Here is a 16,977-nt window from a genome sequence, read left to right on the forward strand (position 1 = left end):
ACCTACCTTGAGAATCAATTTTAATACAATAGTAAACGAAATTTAAATGGTTCACGTAACAGAAAACTTTCAACTCTAGCGTTTTCATTTGTATGACGTCATATTTTGAAATGACTTTGATAGCGCCAAATACATGAATAAACTTTCGCGGAATTTTATTTTATTTTTATTTTGTTGGTTTCTCCAAGCTGTTTTGCATTACTTCTTTTTATAATGCATCCGAATAAGAATAAAAGTGATTTTGTCTTTTTTAATTGCAATTTTTAAAACAATAAAATCGGCAAAGGGTTTGCAAATAGGTTTCAATACATGTGAATTTACGTGGGAAGTATATTGTAACAGCCATTATTATGTACATCTCAGAGTCTGCGCTAAGTATAGATATATCGAGAATTTTATCACAGTGTTGTTTACAAAGCGAAAGAAGCACGTCATATTAGAATTATCATCATTACATGACAGGAAAGAAAGTGAGAGGCAGATTAAGATTGAAAAGGACTTTGCTCCTCTTACAAAACTATAGATACTGTATGGTTAATACATAGGCTTTTCACATGTCCCACTTCTAGTTGGGGTCCCAATTTCTCTTAATCTGGGATCTGCAGTTGAAAGTAAAGGTTTATTGTAGTAATAAACCAGTTTTAAAGACGTTTCGGCCATACACAAGTTAATGCTTGAAAAAGAAAAATTGTCAGCCATGTAGTTGTGAAGAAAAATAAAGAACTGTGAATGAAGAAGGCCAATGGCCAAAACATCTTAAAAAGTGGTTTATTACTTCAATAATGTAAAGTATGTTCCCTATTTGAATTTTAAAAACAAGAAGTAAAGTTTTTAAAAAAGTAAAGAAAAGAAATACAAAAGAAATGTCTTTTTTTCTTGAATATTAATTCACTAACATACATGTACATCTGAATGTAATTTTATTCAGACACATTTTCTGATTGACAGCAGAATCAGCAAACAGATTGGTATTGCTCACATTAAAAGCAATTAAAATCAAATAGTCTAAAAATAGACTTAAAACATTTTATAACTATACTTTCATATTAGTTTGATTTTTCAAAATTAACTGCTTTTTAAAATTAGAAAGAATAATTTCACAGGTTTAAAAAGTTAAAACTTTTCAGGAATTATATAATTCATTATAAATTAAGAAATGTGATAGACTGACTCAGGAGAGAATCTGCCTCATTTTATGAATGCATTTAAGATAGCTTATTGATGATTTATCCTGCAAAAAATAGTTTTAAGGAAATATGAAAAAAAAGAAAAAACACATGAAACATCTGTGGTTCTTAAAGTGTTGATTTACAGAGTTTTGTCTGCAACAGAAATTGTTGATTTATAGGTTTTCTATACAGTTTTAGTTAGGGTTGCATAAAGCATACATAGAAATTGTTTGAGTTGGTCTGGCAATTTGATAAGGTATTTAATATAATCCAATGTGAAGTCATGAACTAAGTGCAAAAAAACAATATTCATTTTAACGTTCTGCGTGTTTCAATTAAAAAAATAAATTTGAATAAAGTTTAAAGTAACCACATTATTCACTGTTGTAAATCATTGTAACATGCAAAGATAGTAAATTTATGTTTATAGACTTGTCATTGTTTGTGGTATTGTCTAAGTTTGATACTAATGAATTGTAATGGAAGTCAAATTAGTATAAGCAGCATGGATACAATAACTGAATCCTTATATGAAAATGATCGAAAGAGTTTATATTTTAGTGGTATACATTTTGACCCTTATATTGATTGATGTTAGGAAAACTTTCAGTGAAAAATATTTTAGTTCAGCCTGAAACCCTCATCGTGAGATTTTTGAATTTTTTAGGTAAAGATTGCATGAAATGCAATCAAAACCTTATGGGACTGACTTGATATCTAAATCTTCCAAGACTAATATCACTAACTTATTAATACACAAAATATAGTGCATTGATCATAACATTCTATCCATGAACATTTCCAGAAATTTAACGATGTAATATATGCTCAGATATTTAAGGCACAAAAGGATGTTACATTTGTCAAGTAAATTACATAACTTTTGCAAGGTGCAGGAATCTAATATTTGTTCTAAAAACATAAATGATGTCATTGTTATAGTCAATTTTAAAAAAAAATGGAGTTATTGTACAACCGCAAAAATTTAATGCTATCATGTTGTCTGCATCGTCGTCCCAAGACGCATTTAGTTTCCGGACAATAACTTTAGTTTTAATGAATGGATTTCTATAAATTTTTACCAGAAGGTTCAATACCACGGAATGAAGGATGGGATTGATTTTGGGGATTATGGTCCTAATAGTTTAGGAATTAGGGGCCAAAAAGGGGTCCCAAATAAGCATTTTTGTAGTTTTCAAACAATAACTTGTGTATGAATCTCTGAAATTATACCACAAGTTTCCATACCATGAAGGGATGGTTAGTATTTACTTTGGGGGTTATGGCTCAAAATGTTTTGGAAATAGGGGCAAAAAAGGGGAAAAACTAGGTTTCTCTGGTCAAGGGACAATTTAAAAGCAGTGAAAGGGAGGTAATTCAAAACCATTTAACATACAATGTTGGGTATGTTCAGATTTACCTCCCTTACACTACTTGTTAATTAAATATAAAGAAATGTCAGGTTTTGGACTAATTGCAAAAAAAAGGGAGGTGATAGTATAGTTTTCAATTATTTTTTCTCAAATTTCTCAAATTCTAAATTTTTTTAAAGTTTGAAGAAGAAATCTTTAATTGCACAATATTGCGCAATAGATTTGTAAGATCTTGACATTTGTTTTGTGTCAGAAACCCATATATTATTTCAAAAATTTGATCACAATCCAAATTCAGAGCTGTATCAGGCATGAATGCTGTGTCCATACTTGCCCCAACTGTTAGGGTTCGACCTCTGCGGTTGTATAAATCTGTAACCGTTGCCGATTGGGAGGATTAAATATTACTCTTGTTACTCTGTTTGTCCTTCTGTAGTCCTACAATAAATTCCCATTCTATTACTTTAGTTTGCCTCATCCAAATGTAATAAAACTTTACCACAATGCTTATTACCACAAAACACAGATAAAGCAGGAAATTGGTAGGCGGAACTTTTACCTTTTTAGAGTTATGCCCTTTACAGATTAAAAAAATCGCTGATTTTTTGTTTCCGTTCTCTAACATGATAACTTGAGTTTGCCTCAACCAATGAAACTTATACATATAAATCACCACAAAACTTAGACCAAGTTCAAATTTAGTTAGCATCACTTTTAGTGTTCTTGAAGACAGGTATGTCCCTATATTATATTATATGCGAGATACTTATACTAATAGACCAGTAATAATTTTAAATTATTTTATTTTAGCTTCTGATTTACCACCCCAGAGAGAAGAGGACAATGATACATTCACCACAATTCAAAATGTGCCATCTTCTATTACTAAACAACCAATTACACAACCAACTCAAGGAATCACACATGTTCCACAGAGTCGAGATCGAAAAAATTCTGACAGGGATTATGTTCCCTTGACTAATTGTAGAACTGGAACCGTATCAAGAAAACCACCTTTATTAAGGCCAGATAGTGTTGATAGTGTACCAGATGAAATAGCCCCACCACCACCTGTTAAAAGGGGCCAAGTGATTGAGGACGATGTGTTTCACACACAAGTGTATGATATGCCACCAAAGGCTCATGATATGAATGTGACTATGCCAGCTCCTAAAATATGTACATCTTCAGAGTCATCATCCAAAGATGATTCTACATTAGATGTGTATGATGTCCCACCCCCAGGTCACCCCCCTCGTCACAGTCCAAGTACCCCTCGTTCATCAAGTAGTGAAAGTCATAAGGCAGATTCAGCTTATTCTTCACAGTCAGTCCTTACATATGATTATCCTCCAAGTTCAGAAAAGAATGTTGTGAGTGATGAAACTTATGACTATCCTCCAACAAATCCTCATAACTTGCCAAAAATGGACGATGTACCTCCGGTAAGACCACCCCCGCCAAAGTCGTATCTGCAACAACAAGAACCATACCAAAATATTCCTCCAAATAGTAAAATGTTGAATGAAGGAATTGATAGTTTAGACATAAATAAAGTTGTTCCTATGTCAACAAACCTTAGTGCAAATGTTCCGTTATCTTACGATTTTCCGTCAAACAATGCTTCTACACAAAGTGCATATGATTTTCCGACGTCAGGACAGAGTGGTTCTAGTTTATTAGTGATTCCTCCACCTGGATGTGGTATTGATTCCCATAGTTACATTAACGCTGCAACACGACCTGTGTCACATGCACATGAGGATATGTATTTAGCAATGGATGGTCTTGTGCCACCTGCTGTAGCAGATAGGACATCTTCTATATCAGATAGTGGCAAGTCACATGACAGTTACACTCTAATGTCTGAGTTGAATGTATACGATCATCCTCCTCCTCAAAGGCCACCTAGGATTAGTAAAGTTATCCCTAAACCTTGCAGTAAGTCAAATGTATTCTATTACTTTTAAAAAATGGTGACATGGCTTAGACTTTATTTGTTTTGCACAAACGATTATTTGCACATCTTATGTAGAATATAACACAATTATAAATAGTGGCAAATGTTAAACTGTTATCTTTCCTTATAAGAATATATCTAGAAGACACGAAAATTGCAAAAATAAATTGTTGAAAGTCATGCAGACACTGAACTATTATTGCTTAAATTCACATCATTTCTACATTGGAGGATAGTTGTCTCAATTCGCTTTATATGGGTTGTATTGATTTCTAGGTCATTGAAAAAACAAGCAAACTAAAATTATCTGCACTTTTTACACTCAAATATATACCTTAAGCTGTTACATCATCATTCTGATTGATGTAATGATAAAATAGGGACTACAGAATATTTAATACTTCATATACACATGATAAATGTAATATTAAAAAGAGAATGACACATAAGGAAGGAATTAAGCGCTAAAATGATGATTGACACTTAATACAGTGAAACCAAATCTTGCATAAACCGAAAATCTGTATAAACCAAACATATTCCTAAGCACCGTCATATCAAATTATGTGCATTGTGGATTTGATAAAACCTAACCGGCCAAAACCAAACAAAATCAAAGTCCTGAAGAGGTTGATTTAAACAGGTTTCACTGTAATTTGGTATGTAATTATCTTGTTATTACAATTAACATGTGAAATATTTTTTATAGTTTCATATTTGGCATGTTTGGTTGTTAAACAGTTCTTTGGGTCAATCTGACTTAAACTTGACATGAACTTATGAAGTGGTACGAGAATAATGTACATGATCAGTCCCATGTTCATAATGTAATACCAGAAAAAAAATTCATTTTTATTGCTGCATTTTCTACAGATACTTACATGACTTAAGAGTGATTTAGATAGCTCCATAGGTGAATTTTAAGCTTGTAATTTATTTGTATGAGTGTATTTATTCACACTTACCAGCAAAAGTAAGATATATATATGTGTTTATTATTCTTTAAAAAGTTTCTGAGATACTACAAAGACAATGAAGAAACGGCCTTTCTAAATTTGGTGTATGGGATAATTTTAAGGTGTCAATGCAACTTATTTTGTATTTACTTCTGCTCCAAAATGATTTTGAACCCCTAATGACAGGATTGAGAATTATATGAAACTTTTTCAGAATCTTCACCATATAACTATTTTGCACCTGACATGAATGAGATTGAGGAGTGACAGTTTACCTTGCGGAATAGGCTATAATTTGATTGTTTGTAGACCATCTTTGCTTGAATGTATGTTTATGACATAGTCATACTGTTATCCAATTTTAATACTTCATGCACTCTTTTGAAAACATTTTCCACAATGCTTTAGATTTCCTTATGATGAATTGACAACTCTATTTATTTTACTTTTCAGATGGTGATGCCTACACAAACATCTACAAAAATGAGCGAACACGAAGCTTTAAAAAAAATAACACCATTAATAATCCACCATTTGACTTTCCAAGGTTTGTATTTCACTCACGGTTTGTGTGCTCTTTATTTTAAAGTAAAATTTTGTATTGACAAAATTGTATTTATTATGTTTACATATATATGAGCTCGCCAGAGTTTTCAACTTATTTATTAATTGTAAACCATTTATTTACACTTCAGGATTACCCTGAAATTTCAGATTTACCATAAAATATGATTCTATTACACCTTCTTACATGTCTTACAGTCATATATATATTTCTAATGAGAGAATGTGCAAAACACCAAACAATATATAGATATAAGATGTGGTATGAGTGCCAATGAGACAACTCTTCATCCAAGTCACAATTTATCAAAGTCAATCATTGTTGGTCAAGGTATGGTCTTCAACACATAGCCTTCTTGGCTAAGGAAGATGGCAGGCACCTTGAGATTTCAGTGAGTGCTCTCGTGTTTTACTAAAACTTGCACTTTTACTCCAAACTACTGAACAAGTTTCCAAATAAAATTGCCATATAACATTAACACTTTATCTTTGCTATGAAGGAAAAGTTTGAATTAATGCAAGTAAAACCCATATGAGGTCTACATTTCTAGACATCATCACTACTTTTGAGATTTTTAGATACCCCACCATAGTGGAGAGAGCATTAGGGGTTAAAAGGATATCTATTAAGGATACTTTGATATAGCAGTGTAATATGTTTCTCTCTAATGATTTTAAGACGATATCAAAACCCAATTTATCATTTCTTTTAAAAATTGTAGTTTTCATATGTCACTTCATTAGGCATTTCGTTGCTATTTTTCACGACTTCACAATAGGAAATTCAAAAGAAATCCAGAAAATTGACGTCATAATTGAAATTGTACTAATCATTTGCCAAGAACAAAGTTTTTACTTAGAGATGAGATATATTTTTCTCACAACGATCTAGATATATGAAAAAAGCATGAGAATTAGAGAAACATGTATTCATTAATCCTGAATTTGGCAATTTTTTTATATTCACAGTGGCCGAGATCCATATGCTGGTAAAATGTCTCGATCACTCCAACATAGCATACCTTTACCAAAAAATAATAATCCACATCCAGATTTAACTACAAGTTCAGAAGATGAGGAGGATGATCGCATAGCTGACATTGACCAGGTAATGGTGCCATATCCATATGAAGAACATCAAAAGGTACGCATCATTCTGATCATTTTTATCCAAGGGACTTAACTCTGATATAGAACCAAATCTTTATAGTTGATTCCTTTTTGATTCCTTTTTCAAGACTAAATGGTAAAAAATATCAGTTGAAAATCATTCTTCTTAGATGTGTCAATTCTTTAAAATTCAGTCAAATATATAAAAATGTGCTAAGATTCAACTAATGCATATATTTTTGTTCAATATTTAGTAAAATTTGAACATGGAATAAAGTTTTGTATTGTTGTCAAAAAGGAGATCGCTAACTTATAGGCAAATATAACAGCAGAGTTAATTCCCTTTATGAGTTATCCTCCCCTTTCTTCAATATATTGATGTTGTAATTCTTTCCTCACATTTACCTTTCTAAAATAGTTTCCTTCATTATCTTTCTGCATGATAATATTATTTACAACCAGAATAATTACATATACAATTAGAAATCTTTGAACCTAGTACAGTTCTAGCATAGATATATAGATGTATCTTTAGGGAATTGATCTACAAATAATTTGAACTCTGTCAATGAAAGATTGTGATTCTCCAGCCACTGTATATAAATAATAGAAGATGTGGTATGATTGCCAATGAGACCACTGTCCACAAGAGACCAAAATGACACAGAAATTAACAACTATATGTCATCGTACAGCCTTCAACAATGATCAAAGCCCATACAGCATAGTCAGCATGACTGTTTCCTGGAGCTAGCTTGCACAGTGAAAATATACATGATAATCCAACTCTTATGCCAGTTTATTTGCAAAGGCTTATTTAGTAATAATTCAAGAAGGAAGTGTTGTAATGGGCCCATTTGACTGAAAAATTGAAACTAAACAAATTAAGATGGCCTTTGTCTAAAGATAATTGATTGTTGTGAAAATTTTAACTTGTGATGAACTTTAAATAAATAAATGAAAATTCACAGAGATTTTGCGAAAGTTAAAAGCAGAAATTTGATTTTTCCTTTTATATAAAAAAAAGAAATAAGATGTGGTATGATTGCCTATGAGACAACTCTTCACAAGGGACCAAATGACAATATTTTGACATATATGAAGCTGTGAGTTGGAAATAGAATACATATCCATAATCAAACAAAAGTATTAAAAACATATAGGGAGATGATTATTTAGACAAAATGGTAGTAAATTATTAAGTTGGTATTTGCATGTGCTCTATATATGCAGGTATACATGAAACTAGTTTAAACAGTCGGTAGTGCATCTTGTCCTTTCAGACAGAATCTTTGCATAATTAGGTCACTTTGACCTACAATTTATAATTAAGTTTTACATTAAGTTGATATCTAGTTTACTATAAGTTATGAGATAAATGTGCATTGATTCCTTGTATTATCTTGGTACTTTCCAATGATTGGATCGTTAAAACTCATATACTGATGCATTGTGGGAGGAAATAAACATCTGATAAAAAATAGGCCGCTGTGACTTTAAATTCATGCTTTAAGGTGTTAGATTTATTTTGTAATTGTTAAGCAATATAGGAAAGGTGTACTGACATAAGTGGTCTCTTAACTCAAAATGGAGCTTTCCTTAGTAGAAGCCATATTTACTATGTGTATCAGCGAGAAAAATGTAAAAGCATAAAAATATAGTATATAAGTCAATACACATAATTAACAGCGCCTGTGATGTTTAATAACCTGACCGATCAGGCTATGAAACATCACCAGGCACTGTTAATTATGTGTATTGGCTTATATTTTTATGCTTTTACTGTGTAATTTTTATTTATCTCTATTTGTTTAAGGAGATTTAACAGTAACCAAAAACTTGGAGGCAAAAAATATAAACAACTTTGTATTATATGTTATTCCTGGTTGTAGATATAAAATTCTTGCATGTCAGAATACACACCCTATCTCCAATAACCTGTTCAGAATGATGCTTTATACCTTATTTCTTTGCTATATAGTCTTTATATAGTCATTTTATTTTAGTTTATATTTATAGTTATTTTATGCATTTTATTTGACTATCTTTATTATTTTTTAGGAGAAATGGTGCACTTTACTATGTGAAGATGTATTTACATTTTACTATAAACAAAGACAATGCCATCATAAATTGCAGTGTATTTATGATCTTACAATATTATGATGGCTTTTATGTAACAGAAATTTGTGAACATATAAAGTAAAAACAATTTGATTCAGTGTTTTTCTTATTAAATGTGGAAAAAAAATATATAAAAACAAAGCAGAAATAGAAATCCTTAACTTAATCTGACAAATATAATACTAGATTATAATAGAGATTAGAATTAAGAATATTACAAGATCCTGGAATAATCTTCATCTGAAATGAATCTATACTTGCATTGAAATCCCCAACGAAATTTAATAAGTGTGTGTGTTACAGAAAAGAATACATTATGTATGATTTACACAAGTTTCATCATATGAACTAAACACTTTGACACACTTACATAAAATTCATTTTATAGATGTTTGAGAAAGGCTAAAAGAATGTTTCATTTTCACATTTTAGAGTCAAAATTGGAATAAAGTGCCCCCTCCTATGAAAAGTGATAAAGATGAACTGAAATATTTAGAACTGGACCTGGTGGACCAACCTACAAGTCAACCGATACATCTTACACATGCAGAGACGGGGAATAATACACCCACTGAATACAGAGAGATAGACTTTGTAAAGACTACAGCTCTCAGGGAAGTGAAAAAGACTGTGGAGGGACAAAGAAAACATGATGAAAATTGATGATTGCTGAAGATTATCCTATCAAATTGTTTGTGTTATATTCAAATTGTATAAGATCAGATGTAATGACTTTTTTGAATGGATAATATGAACTGCATATAGTTCATAACATATTGTATTGTTTTGCATAGCATCAACATCATATTTTGGTCTTCCAATGTAAGTTTTTAACACATTTTTTAAAAGTAATATTATTTTGATTATGTCAAATCAAAATGTATCGAAAAAATTTCCTAAACAATTCAGAATACTTAAAAGGAAAATCAAATTTAGCACACGAAAAAAATAAATAGCCACTGCCAAATTTGATCTAAATTGGATATTTTATACAATATTATAAAGTTGAAGGACAAAAAATTAAAATAAAAAAACTTATTTTTAAACTTTTCTATATGGAACTACAATTGCTGAGAGTACTTCATAACTATATGGTATTTTTTGAATATGTTCTGAGTTATCCAATCAAAAATCTTGTTTCATCTGATTTTTAAATGTTAAGTTTTGTTATAAATCTGTCTATTAGCTTCTGATTATTTCAATGTTGTATTGTAAATCAACTATCCTTAGTATTCATTCCATTGCATTAACTTCTTATTGACATTGAAACTTGTTTAATATGAAATATAATTTCATGCATCAATTAAATTTTGTCGCACATTTAGTTATGAAATTACTAACATTTCATAACAAAATTGACTTTCAGATTGTTATATTTTTTTGTTCACTACTGCAAAATTTCCAAATACATAAATTGCAATTTTGAATTACCTTTTAAAACTGTTGGTAGTATCATATTAAAAAATTGGCAGCAACATAAGTGAAAAGTTCATAAAAAAAAATGACCCTATCTTTTCTGATAAAGGTTATGACTTGATATCAAAGTCGTAGAACCAAATTGTATGAAATTTAGTTTTACAATGGAATAACATACACTTATTTATATTGTTTTTACAAATATTTCTTTTTTTTGTCTCAGTATTTTTTATGAAACAAGTTCCATTGGCGACACATTAATTTTAACACTATTTTTCCATTTTACGCCACTTTGTGATTAAATGATTTTATTTTACATAGTATTCCTAGTGTTGTGACTCCTGTCACTGCCAACATCAGTAACACTCTGTAAAAACTTATGTAATGGTTCCCTTTATAAATTAGAAAACAACAAATTCAAGATATTTTGAAGTTGTAAAGTTCTTCTGTTTCGGTAAGTCCGATAGGATTTTTATTTAGTATCTTGTATTTGAAAATTTTCATTTTAGCAAGTTGAAAAATGGTACTTGATAGTAATAGTAAACATACACACTTTTTGGTTTTAAACCAGATCTGAATCATTTATTGTGTTAAACAATTATTTTGGACAATCAGACATCATTATATTTTGCATTTACATAGATGCATCTGCTAAGAATGGGTGTCCGTGAAATTTTAAGCATTTAATGCACAATTCATGTTCACAAATAAAGATTCACTGAGTTTCATGAAGTTTTGGGTATTTACATTTTTGGAACAAGAAATGACGAATAAATTCATTGTTTACAAACTTCAAGGATCAATATATGTCTTCACAATTATTCTCCAGATTTATTTAACAATTCTTTTGGAAAGAATATAAAACCCAAGCAAACAAATTTGGAAAAGAAAATTACAATAAAAATTATGTAAATTATTTATTATCAATAATAATATATCATAAGAGGTCAGAAAAACAACTGAAACAATGTCTTTTTTTCTAGTCATTAATTTTTCAAAATTTTATTTCTGTATTATTTTAATATATATTTAGGAAATGGCAGTTATTTTTGTATCATTATATATATATTTTATTTTATTTTCTCCATTGTCTTTTTTCACAATTCAATATTTTTGTATTTGCTTTTAGTATTCATTTATATCCTTGCACATGTTTTATGTAATGCTAGGCTACAAAAAGATAAAACTACAGTAGTTCAGTAATTTTCATAATCACCATTTCAAAACCTTATGAATAATAAGTAATTTTGTGCAATGATCGACCAAAATATGTAAACATGCATCTAGGGTTTACTTTAGTTCTATCTTTTAAAAGTGTTTTGTTTCCTATAAAGAAATTCTGCATTGATGATAGACATTTGATACTCAATTCTAAATTTATTCAATATTTGTGTAGCTTAGAGTAAAATAAATCTGTTTAGTTTTCAAGGACAATTGTCTGTCATTGTAAACACTGTGTTAACCTCTAGATGTCTGTTTTGGCTTATATTTTGTTGTTGGGTTACTGGCTCATTGCTGTATACTCCACATCTCCTTTTTTATACAAAACAATCAACAGTCATAGAAGTTCTGTGATATATAGATTTTGGTATACATTTTTTAATTGTCAATAAAAGATTCATTGTCCTGATTTTGCATTAAATATTAAATACTGGATAGTAGCAACCAAAAATCACTTAAACAATTCCTTAGATTTTGAGATGGTGAATTTAAGATTTATTTTGTATAACAAATTACAACTCTTGCTGTGTATTTTATCAGTAACCTTTACATGTACATAAACTACACCAGATAAACCACTCCTGTGTTAATCCCTGTATTGTAGACTTAATTTTATTATGTTTTTGCTAACCTTTATGAGATAGTTTTACTAAATGCATGTTCCAAGATTTCCATTTGCCAAAATTTTTGTATAATCCACAAAACTTGACAGTTATTACTAAGAAACATATTTTAAAACAGCTATTTATTTTTATGAAATATATTCAATGAATTTTGTAAATAAACCTTTACTATTGTGCTTTATCAATTCAGTGATGTGAATATTTTTTGTTTCTCCATGTTAAGTTTGTCACAAATTTACTGACATGTATATGTAACTTGCCAAAGAAATAAAAGGTCTTTCCATCTGTCAATATTGTACACACATAAAACAGCTATTTTTTTATGCTCCTACAAGTCGGAATAAGCAAAAATTACAAAACATTAAAATAACTGTATTTTACCCACAAAGCTCCCTTGTATGATGAGTAGGGAGGGATGTAAGTTACAAGTGGTTTTGATTTATATCCTGAAGTGCATACCGTAAAGAAAAAGAAAAAATGATCTAGAAACAAAAATTGTAGTAACGAAAGACATGATGTCAAATGGAGGACTATAATTTAATTTAAAAGAGAAGTTGAAATGTCAGACCTCTGAATAAAATGAGAGCAATATGGATGGAATGAAGTAAAACAGACCATTGAATTAGAAGGCATACTAAAAAAAAATAGAAATCATAAAATCAGAACATAGATTACTAATGATTTTTAAATATGAGTGATTTTGCTTTTTATGTAAATGATAATAAACTAAAGAATGATTTCCAAAGAAAAAAACATGTCTGACTTCAATAAAGTTACATGGAAAAAACATACTAGTACATTGTAGTTGTAGACATGTGCAGTTAAAATCTTGCTTAGTGAAAAAATTGCCAAAATATTTTTATATTGATTTGTATATAGACCAATGAAAATGTTTTAAATTTCTTGTTTAGTGATTGTTGCTGGACTACAATTATCCCACAGGGTTCTTCTTTAAAAATGATGAAAATAGTAATATATTAAACAAACAATATATATAGTCTGTTTTATTTGGATGATACTGGACATAAATTGACATTTTGAAGAGGTCAATATTACATACATGACAGCAAGAAAAAATCTGTAAAGTTTACTCCCATCAATTATGGGGATCAAAGATTTTGACTAGGATAAGAAGTAGGACAAGTTTATTTGGAAATAGTCTGGACCTGCGTCAAATTTTTTTCTTTGTAGTCTATGTTACAAGCAAAAACCTTAATTTTGAACTTTATTTTAAAAAATGAGATTAAAGCTTTAAATGCTTCAAGATTATTTTGAGAATGTCTATATGTATATTTTGTGTGTAAATTTCTTGACAACGGTAACCATGGTGATAAAATTTTAAGATAATATGTATGAGCAATTATATTTTGAAGATATTTATCGTTGAAATTTTATCTGATTGATGAAGTTATTTTTGTTAATTTCCAGTGCTATTTGTTGATTTTTATACCATACATTGTTAGTGATATTTGCTTACCATTATGAAACCCTTTGCTGTGGTTTTAGAAAATGATTTATATATGTATATGATAATGACCTGAACTCTTGACCAACCAATCTTTATATCTATTATAGATTCTGATCTAATTATTTAGGTTATATATGTTGATAAGTGTAGACAAGTAAAAATTGAAAAGTTGAAACCACTTTGAGATTTTACAGTAGTCACATTGGAAATTTAACCCTGTATTGACATAAGCCATAGATTAAGGTCTGATTCAATTAATTTAACTGATTCAATAAACCAAATTAAATTAGTAAATTTTTGTTATAAAAATGTGTTATACCCTATCATAAGTGCTGCATATTTGGCAGATCTTTTTAATTCATAATTCATGATGGAAATATTAAAAGCAAAAGAGAAAAAAAAGTCCTGTTAATCATTTGAAAGTAAACCTGGCAATATATCTTACTGCAAATAGTACAAGATCTGATGTAATGCATATCCCTTTGTATATTTACGGTGCATTAATTAAAATTTCTATTTTACATTTTACATATTTTGTTCACAGATATAGTCTTCATTTATTACTGAATATTTTCAAAGCAAAATATTTCTTCAAATTCAGTCCATTTGGATTTTTTTTTTTAGAAAAATACTTCATATTGTTTTATTTTTTTCATAATTATTTTTTCCAGTAGTTATCCATTTATTTTTTAAACTAAAATAACTAACACCTTTCACCTTTTTTTATGTAAATTTATAGATAAATAAATTAACAATGCCTATTTTCACCTAAAAAAAAATCATCAGATTCACCATTTTATATTGTGTAAGTATGAGTTAATACATCTTTTTTGTTACACTGATATCTACCAAGATAACTCAAACAGATTTATCATTGTATCAGTACTTTGAATACTGTGGATTCATTATTAATCGTTGCATACCAATGTGGATTTTAAATAAATGAATCCACAATACAGGTGAGCTGCTGCACATCTTTCAACTTGTCAAAAAATTAAAACTTAATATACTCCATTATAGATCACAATCTTGTAACAGACACCCCTACATTAAATATTAAATGACTCCATTTTATATGGCCATTACATATTCAGTGAGTATTTCATATGTCTTCTTGTTACACTGATATCTAACAAGTTAATACAAAGTATTTTGAATACCGGTATGCTTTTCAGTTGCCAATAAAATATAACTTGAAATACCCCATCATAGATCACAATCTTGTAAAAAATACCCTTACATAATTATATATTGAATGACTCCATTTTATTATGAATGACTCCATGTTATATGGTTTACATCTATGTAATTTCTGACAGGGACAAATTAAGTGTATTTTTGTCCTGCTTCAAAACATATGAGTAATATAAAACCATTTAATCAGAACTTACATGTATATTTATGGAATACATTTATATTATTCTTTCTTCCATCACTCATTAAGTATTTACACTGTAAATCTATCTATACATTAATATACTGTTTTATTGTTGAAATAAATATATTAATTGTATGTTTCTGTTTGAATTTATATAAAAAATAAATGTGGTATGATTGCCAATGAGACAACTCTTCAAAAGAGACCAAATGACACAGAAAGTAACAACTATAGTTCACAGTGCAGCCTCCGACAATGAGCAAAGCCCATACATCATAGTTAGCTATAAAAGGCCCCGAAATGACAAATGTAAATCAATCCAAAAGAGAAACATAACGGCCTAATAAATGTACAAAAATATGAACAACTAACAAATATGTGACACATAAACAAATGATAATCACTGAAATACTGGCTCCAGACTTGGCGATAAAAAAGCAAGAGAATAATGTGAGGAAATATTGTGCACATTTTGTGTAGTATTTCACTAAAAACATAAGATTGAGCAACTTGGACATCATCAAATGTCTGAAAAAAACATGTGTAACCCTGAAAGAGAAAGAATGCTTTGCTCCAATTCGCCATTTCAGAATCTAAAGGACTATGGGTGATCTCACTGTTTGTACACCAAAAAGAAAATATGTTACGTCATTGGTTGAATTTTCATTATATATCACGTTGTAAACCAATCACAACGTTTTGGTGAACACTTTTGAAAATATTACCCAGGATGCATTAGATTCTGAAACGGTGAACTGTAACATACAGTTTGTTGCTTTTTGAAAGTTTGAGTATATGATAAGTTGATTATCCTCAAGTGGACTTGCCTGAAAATAGTATTTTGACCTGTTTTTCGATGAAAATTACTGTTAATTCAGAAATTATTGCTAGGTTTTTATTAAAGCAAATAATGCAACTTGGTGAGAATAACAATTATAAAAAAAATTATTTTGATATCGGAAACATACATCTGTATGCAAATAAACACATAATAGATACCACAACAGAAATTTTATATTTGTGCCAGATGAGCTTTTCGTCTACAAAAGACTCATCAGTGACCCTCAAATAAAATAAACAGCTGCGCCATGAGCGCATGATACGCCTGACGTCTTGTGTGGAAGTTTTATGCAATAATCATAAATAGTTTCTGAGAAAGTTTAAAGCAATAACCATATATTGTTTTTGAGACACAGCGGGGACATGTGAAATCCCCAACCCTGAAAAAAAAAAAAAAAAATTTCACTAAAATAAAATTTTGAATCAAAACCAAAAAGTATACAGATCTTTAGATTAATATAACAAAGAAGTGTGTAAAGTTTTAAGCAATAATCAAAAATAATTTTTGAGATACGACGCGACATGTAAAAAAAAACCTACCCTGTTTAACAAAATACTCAATAACTCCAAAATAAAGTTTTGAATCATCACCAAAAAGTATACAGATCTTTAGATTAATATAACAAAGACATGTGTAAAGTTTTAAGCAATAATCTTAAATCGTTTTTGAGATATGGTGCGACATGTAAAAAAAACCTCCCCCTTTTTTACAAAATACTCCATCACTCAAAAATTAAATTTTGAATCATCACCAAAAAGTATACAGATATTAAGA

General features: G+C 29.5%; 1 protein-coding gene across 7 annotated transcripts in view; it reads left to right on the plus strand.

The window, feature by feature from the left end:
• The window catches only part of LOC143085673 (uncharacterized), a 49,673-nt gene extending 34,176 nt beyond the window's left edge, over positions 1-15,497 (plus strand). For 5 of the 7 annotated variants that reach the window (XM_076262163.1, XM_076262164.1, XM_076262168.1 and 2 more), the window contains 4 exons: positions 3,353-4,483; positions 5,912-6,005; positions 6,992-7,166; positions 9,689-15,497. In XM_076262163.1, the coding sequence (XP_076118278.1) occupies positions 3,353-4,483; positions 5,912-6,005; positions 6,992-7,166; positions 9,689-9,919 (1,631 nt within the window). In that variant the 3' untranslated portion in view covers positions 9,920-15,497. The remainder of the gene's footprint in view (positions 1-3,352; positions 4,484-5,911; positions 6,006-6,991; positions 7,167-9,688) is intronic. The other 2 variants (XR_012981400.1, XM_076262165.1) reach the window with 2 other exon arrangements.
• The last annotated feature ends 1,480 nt before the right edge of the window (positions 15,498-16,977 follow it).

Source organism: Mytilus galloprovincialis, chromosome 8, assembly GCF_965363235.1.
Source record: "Mytilus galloprovincialis chromosome 8, xbMytGall1.hap1.1, whole genome shotgun sequence".
Lineage (NCBI taxonomy): Eukaryota > Metazoa > Mollusca > Bivalvia > Mytilida > Mytilidae > Mytilus > Mytilus galloprovincialis.